A 6,716-nucleotide genomic window follows, 5' to 3' on the forward strand; every position below is an offset into this window, starting at 1 on the left:
ATGCAGGAGGGGCCCCCCAGCTAATCAGACCCCCCCAGTGCCCTGCAGGAGGGTCCCCCCAGCTGACCAGACCCCCTCCCCCCAGTGCCCTGCAGGAGGGTCCCCTCAGCTGACCAGATCCCCCCAGTGCCCTGCAGGAGGGTCTTCCAGCTGACCAGAGCTCCCCTTACCCCTAATGCCATGCAGGAGGGGCCCCCCCGGCTGACCAGACCCTGGTCATCAAGACATTTCGCTTCATGTCCCAGAAACTCTTCATCTCGGTCTCTGTGCTCTCCAGCCTGGGCATTGTCCTGGCTGTGGTCTGTCTGTCGTTTAATATCTACAACTCTCATGTCCGGTAAGTTTCCTTTCTGTCACTGTCCTCCTCTGTCTGCCCCTCAAAGACAGTGAGCATGCCCCTGGCAGGGACTGAGATGAGACCTGTGCAACTGCTGAGGTCGTGGGGGGTCGAGGTGTCCACTCTGACCTATGCTTTCCCAGGGACCGTGACCACCAAAGGGGGAAACCAGACCCACGTCCTATTCCAGCTCCAGAGCAGCTAACCGAAAACTAAAAGTTCTTGGGGTAACAGTGAGGGCTGTACACCGTGTGTGCAGTGGGGGTGCTGGGGATCCCTCTGCACGCACCGCCCGCCCCTGGCCCAGGCTGCACCAGGCACTCTGCCGTTGCCCATGGCTGCAGGCTGGGCCAGGCCCTGGTGGCTCTGAAGAGCCGGCCTCCCTGAAGAAGAGGTTAATTCTTCTCCTCTCCCTCCTCCTCTCCCGCCTCTGCCCTAGTTATATCCAGAACTCCCAGCCCAACTTGAACAATCTGACGGCTGTGGGCTGCTCCCTGGCGCTGGCTGCCGTCTTCCCCCTCGGGCTGGATGGTTACCACATCGGGAGAAGCCAGTTCCCCTTCGTCTGCCAGGTGAGCAGGAGGTGGGCAGACTCCCCATGGGACGGGGCTCGCCCTGCCCTGGAGCCGCTCCTGGAGGCACAGTGCCTGGCCTTTCCTCCGCTGTCCCTGCTCCCCCTGGTCTCTGCCTGCCTGCATCCCTTCTTCTTGACCTCCAGACCTTTTCACTGTGTGGCTCTAGCCAGTTCCAAGGTTGCCATGGCATGCCTCACAGAGAAGGGGGAGGCTCTGAGGGTGCAGGAAGGGGTCTGCACAAAGAACCCTCCAACCCTGGCAGCTTGTCTGTGCTGTGGGGGCTGAGCCCAGGAACTGCGCTCCCAGGGGGAGGGGGGAAAAGACCGAGGTAGAGACCTGACCTGACAGCAGGGGGCTGGGGGCAGGAAGGAGGTGTGTGCTTGGTGTTTGGGGTGTGGGAGGTCTTGGGGCTGTGGGAAAGGCTGGCTTCAGTAGCCATATTTGTGCACTTCTGTTCTGCTGGTAGGAAACAGGCCCCCGTCCCTGCCCGTCCGTACTCCTCCTTCCTGTGCCCTGTCCTGATCATGCAGCTTGCATATGGCCTTTGCACACACAAGCACACTTCCCCAGAGGCTGTAGGTCCCCTGTGAAACCAGAGGGCGGGGCGGGGGCGGTGGGCGCTAAGCTGCGGGGCAGCATGAGAGGTCTCTGCACAAAGTGCTGTGGGAGCAAAGAGGGAGCTGCTCAGGAGGTAGCTGGACCGGCATTGGAATATCAAAAGATGCGTGGGCTTTCCTCAGCTGGAGGAATTAGGGTGGTCACTCATGTGGCCTGCAGGGACATAGATGGCTCGGTGTGGCTGGAGCCTGGGGGAGAAAAGGGCCGAGGAGCCTGGGGGGATGGCTGGAGCTGTGTTGTGAAGGGTCTGGTGCTGCACCACACACTGGGGGTCCGAAGGGATTCACCCCAGGAGATCGCAGCAAGGGGCCCTGCTGGCAGAAGAAGGTGGGTGGGAGGAAGCTTGCTGGCCCTCTGCACACCCCCTCCGCTCCTGGCTGCACCTCTGTTGCACACGGTTCTGCCCTGCTCCCTCTCCTGTCGTAGGCGCGTCTCTGGCTCCTGGGTCTGGGCTTTAGCCTGGGCTACGGCTCCATGTTCACTAAGATCTGGTGGGTCCACACGGTCTTCACAAAGAAGGAGGAGAAGAAGGAGTGGAGGAAGGTGAGCTGCTTCTTAACCTCAGCCTTAGGTCCTTGGCTCTCGGGGTTTAGAGGGTTCCCCGACCTGCCTGTGCTCTGTGTCCATCCAGACCCTGGAGCCCTGGAAGCTGTACGCCACGGTGGGCTTGTTGGTGGGCATGGATGTCGTCACTCTTGCCATCTGGCAGATCGTGGACCCTTTGCACCGGACCATTGAGGTAGCTGTTGAGGGGAGGCACTGGAGGTCAGGGTCTCTGCGCTGCCTGGGGTCTGAGGAGGAAAGCCACTCGTGGAGAGTGCTCTCCAGCCTTCTGCACAACAGCAGCTGTCAGGAGCCCCAGCGCAGGTGGGGATCCAGGTGGTGGGGATCCAGGAAGGATGTGTAGACGTCCCAGGCATCGTGGAAAGCTGGGGGACATGCACTTCGAGGTGTTCGTGAAAGCACTCCTGAGCCCAGAGTGGGCCTGGCCTGGGAAAGAGGGGGCAGCGTTGGGGGTCAGGGACTGAGCAGAGGTGGGGCAGGGAGGGTGACCGCCGTCTTCCCTGGGGCCCTATTTCTCCCCTAGACTTTTGCCAAGGAGGAGCCGAAGGAAGATATTGATGTGTCCATCCTGCCCCAGCTGGAGCACTGCAGCTCCAAGAAGATGAATACGTGGCTTGGTGCGTGGGGTGTGGGGGAGGGGTGGGGCGAGGACAGCAGGCTGGGGGAGAGTTGGTCTTCTTCCCTGAGGAGCTGGGGGTCTAAAGCAGGGATGAGGCGGACCGGTGGCAGAGCGGCCCTTGGGGACAGCCTGACACCATCCGTCTGGTCAGCTCCCTAGGGTGAGGCCAGGGCTGTGAGGGCCTGGCTTAGGCCCCTTTTGGCCCCCGAACATTGGTCTGTGACCAGAAGGGGCAAAGCCTCCCCTCAGCCTGGAGGCTAAGGAGGTGAGACATTGTGTGGCTAACACTGGCTCTCAGCAGTCTTCTTCCCGTGTCCCAGGAGGAAGTGGTGAGGTCTGGACACGTTGGGGGGATGGACAGAGACGGGTGTGCTAGGTCGGAGGGGCCGACTGGAGCTCTAAGCAGGAACAGCAGTAGGTGAAGGACGTGGAGGGCGTAGGGAGGGAGTGGACGCATGGGGTCGTGTTGCCCAGGTGACCGTTTGCTCCGTTCCAGGCATTTTCTATGGTTACAAGGGGTTGTTGCTGCTGCTGGGCATCTTTCTTGCTTACGAGACCAAGAGCGTGTCTACGGAGAAGATCAACGACCACCGGGCTGTGGGCATGGCCATCTACAATGTGGCGGTGAGCCCCGGACGGCTGGCGCTGACCCCAGGGCTGCCGGGGGAGATTCAGCGCTGGGTCAGTGGGTGGAAGTTAGCGCCTCTGGTTTGTAAAGCACTTTCCAGTGGGTAAAGCGGACCCTCTTCCCGTGACCACCCATGAAGCACACATTAGTGCCCCCCTACACAGGTGAGAAAGCAGAAGCAGGGAGGTTAGATGGCTTGTCTGTGGTTCCCTGGCTGGAATCCCCGTCAGCTTGCTGCCAGATCTCCCTGACCCTCGATGCTTGGGGACTCTGTGCGTGTGTGAGGATCCTAGGACCTCTCCCTTGAGGGAGGGGTTGACCTGGAGTGGGATGTGGTTTGGGCTTCTTCCCGATCTGGAGTTGAGGGTGGCCTGGAGTCTGGACCCTTTTCCGATGGGAAGTTCCCCCAGGACCTGTCCTCATGGGCTTTCTCCTGGGGGAGGAAAGCCTGGAGGTCCCAAACAGGGCCCACCCACAGGTCCTGTGCCTCATCACTGCCCCGGTCACCATGATCCTGTCCAGCCAGCAGGACGCAGCCTTCGCCTTCGCATCTCTTGCCATAGTGTTCTCCTCCTATATCACTCTGGTCGTGCTCTTCGTGCCGAAGGTGAGGCGCCCCCCACTCTTCTGTCCCCACAGTCCACCTCTACTTCCTGGGACCCTCTCCCACTCCTGCCCTTGGTTGGGGCCCAGCTTGCCCCTCTATTTTCATTCTTTTCGACTCCAACCCACCACCTGCTAGTCGCTGACAGTCGGGGCTCCACCACCTCATGCCGCAAACCTTCGCCCCCAGATGCGCAGGCTGATCACCCGGGGAGAGTGGCAGTCGGAGGCGCAGGACACCATGAAGACGGGCTCGTCCACCAACAACAACGAGGAAGAGAAGTCCCGGCTGTTGGAGAAGGAGAACCGGGAGCTGGAGAAGATCATTGCTGAGGTGTGGGGGCGGCGGGTGCGGTGGGGGGTGAGGGGCATTGGCACAAATCTGTGCGCAGGGACCTCTCTCCCCTCCCCGGCCCCCCACTCCTCATTTCCCTGGTCCCTCTTTTTCATCTGCTGCCCCCTCTGCTCTTTGGCTCTCCTTGATCTTTCCTGCTGCCCCATTTCCACGTCTGCTGTCCACCCTGGCCTCCGTCCCCCTGTCTTACGCTCACACCCCACCTTCCCCACATTCTTCCAACCTCTCTCAATCTCTCCTCCTGCAGAAAGAGGAGCGCGTCTCTGAGCTGCGCCATCAGCTTCGGTCTCGGCAGCAGCTCCGCCCCCGGCGCCACCCCCCTACGCCCCCAGACCCCTCGGGGGGCCTGCCCAGGGGCCCCCACGAGCCCCCTGACCGGCTCAGCTGTGACGGGAGCCGGGTTCATTTGCTGTACAAGTGAGGGCCCGAGGGGAGGAGGAGGGGCTGGGGGAAGGCCTCCTCTGTGACTCTGGGGTCGTCTGGGTCCCCAGGACTGTGGAACCGGCGTGTTTTCTCTCGTGTGCTCGCTGTTTTACAGCCATTGTGCCGTCTAGTGGGTGCCTGGCTGCAGCTTCCCCGGCCCCTCGCAGTGCGCTGCGCCCCTTCCCCTCCCGCTAGCGCCCTCTCTCCCTACCTGGTCTCCTTCCACTGGCCCACGCCTCACCCCTCCACCAGCTCCGTCCTTCTGGAGTTTCCGGCCTCCGCCCTGTGTGTGCTCATGCTTCCCAACACACGTGCTCGTGTGCATGCGTGCTCACATGTGCTTTCTTCTCCCTCCTGTGCTCCTGTGTGCGCCTTGTCCTCGCCTCCCTCCGGCGCTCTCGTGGCCACTGCGCCCTTTGTCTGCCGAGCGGAGGCCTTCCCCACCGGCGCACGTCCGTGTTTACCCGTGCGTTCTCCCTGTGTGTGCTCATGGCACCTGGGTACTCTCAGCTTTGCACCGTAAAATCATTGTATTCTCCCAACAGAGCCGGAGGCACCCACCCTACACGTCATCGTGCACCTTCCCAATTCCCACCCTCACATGCTTTCTGCTTGAACCCCCCTTAGTGCTCATGTACTGCACTAGGTCCACACTCCCAGTCCTCCTTCCCAGGACTGCTGCCTTTGGTTTTGTGTTTTTCTGGGGGGAGTTAAGGGAGAAGAAATGGGGGCAGGCTTGGGGAGCTGCTTCCAGTAGACAGTTGGTGAGAATCCCAACCACAAGAAGGCCCCGTGACAACTGGCACAGACAGACGGAGGCATCCCCTTCACGCCGTGGTGTCTCTTGGGGAGGGATCTCCCCCAGTCTCAATAAACCAGTGAACAGTGTGACTCAGCGGCTCGTCCCTTCCTGTGAACAGACTGGGCTTCCGTCCAAGGAGGGAGACTCGGGTCTCCATGTTAGAGAAAAGGCACTGGGGTGGAGGGGTGGAAAGAGGGCTGGGTTGGTCCACTGAGGGCCTAGCAGGGCAAATCAGGACAGGGTTAGGCTGAGACAAGTGACAGCATAAAGTGCCTGCAAGTGTGGAGGGGTCCGCTCTGGGTCCGCCGACCCGTGCGTCGGTCACCACCGTGTGGAAACAGGTTCCTGATCTCTGTTCTCCGTGGCCTCATTTGTGAAGGTAAGAGCAGACATCCTGCTCATTGCCGTCACGCTGGGTGCAAGGACCGGTGCTCGGACTGTCCTTGGCCCATGGAGTATGCTCGTCCTTGCTAGCTACAGTCAGTCCTGCTGCATGAGCCCTCTGACAGTGGTGGGCACTTCCTGGGAGCCCAGAGGACGTGGCTGCTCAGATGTGAGCCCCCTCCCTCCCAAGAACCAAGAACAGTGGGTGACACAGCCCATGAGACAGCCTGCGAGGGCTTCCAGCCTGCAAAGTCTGAGAGCTCTGAGCAGCTGGGAAGGAAATTACTGTCCAAGAAAAGAAAGTATTGAGTGCTCAATGAGGGAAAGGAAACTTGCTGAGACTCTTACAAATCTTCGTGTCCTCTTAGAGAAGTGTTTCTTTGCAGCTGGACTTTTCTCGTTCCCTTTGGCACTGGTTTTTTTTTCTTAAGCCATTCTCACATTTTTGCAAAAGCGCTGAAGGGTTGAGTGGGTCCATCATCCTGTTCAGGAGCCAGTTTCTGAAGTTCCATGAGAGCGCGTGCAGGTTAACTGCCAGACCAGTGCTTGAGTCCACTGTGATTATTTGGCTCAGGCCAATTGGAAGAAATGAGTTCCCCTCTTCCCACAGTGGCACATTCCCAAGAAAGGGGGAGATGCCTGTGGATAAGCCTGCAGCATGGAAAATGAACGGTTGGCTTCAGAACCGCCCTGGGTAGAACCGAGAAGACCAGAATTACCGCCTCCAACTTTCTTCGCACTTAGGTGGGGTGTAAATCACAGACAAAGGATCAGAAGTCCTGCTGGGACCCAGGGTGAGCCAGATTTT

At 60.1% G+C, this 6,716-nt stretch overlaps 1 protein-coding gene across 3 annotated transcripts in view; it reads left to right on the forward strand.

The window, feature by feature from the left end:
• The window catches only part of GABBR1 (gamma-aminobutyric acid type B receptor subunit 1), a 24,859-nt gene extending 19,244 nt beyond the window's left edge, over positions 1-5,615 (forward strand). For all 3 annotated transcript variants that reach the window (XM_021696878.1, XM_021696879.1, XM_021696880.1), the window contains 9 exons: positions 187-337; positions 777-909; positions 1,957-2,073; positions 2,162-2,269; positions 2,618-2,711; positions 3,210-3,337; positions 3,820-3,948; positions 4,135-4,278; positions 4,547-5,615. In XM_021696878.1, the coding sequence (XP_021552553.1) occupies positions 187-337; positions 777-909; positions 1,957-2,073; positions 2,162-2,269; positions 2,618-2,711; positions 3,210-3,337; positions 3,820-3,948; positions 4,135-4,278; positions 4,547-4,720 (1,178 nt within the window). In that variant the 3' untranslated portion in view covers positions 4,721-5,615. The remainder of the gene's footprint in view (positions 1-186; positions 338-776; positions 910-1,956; positions 2,074-2,161; positions 2,270-2,617; positions 2,712-3,209; positions 3,338-3,819; positions 3,949-4,134; positions 4,279-4,546) is intronic.
• The last annotated feature ends 1,101 nt before the right edge of the window (positions 5,616-6,716 follow it).

The sequence above is a fragment of the Neomonachus schauinslandi genome, chromosome 8, assembly GCF_002201575.2.
Source record: "Neomonachus schauinslandi chromosome 8, ASM220157v2, whole genome shotgun sequence".
Lineage (NCBI taxonomy): Eukaryota > Metazoa > Chordata > Mammalia > Carnivora > Phocidae > Neomonachus > Neomonachus schauinslandi.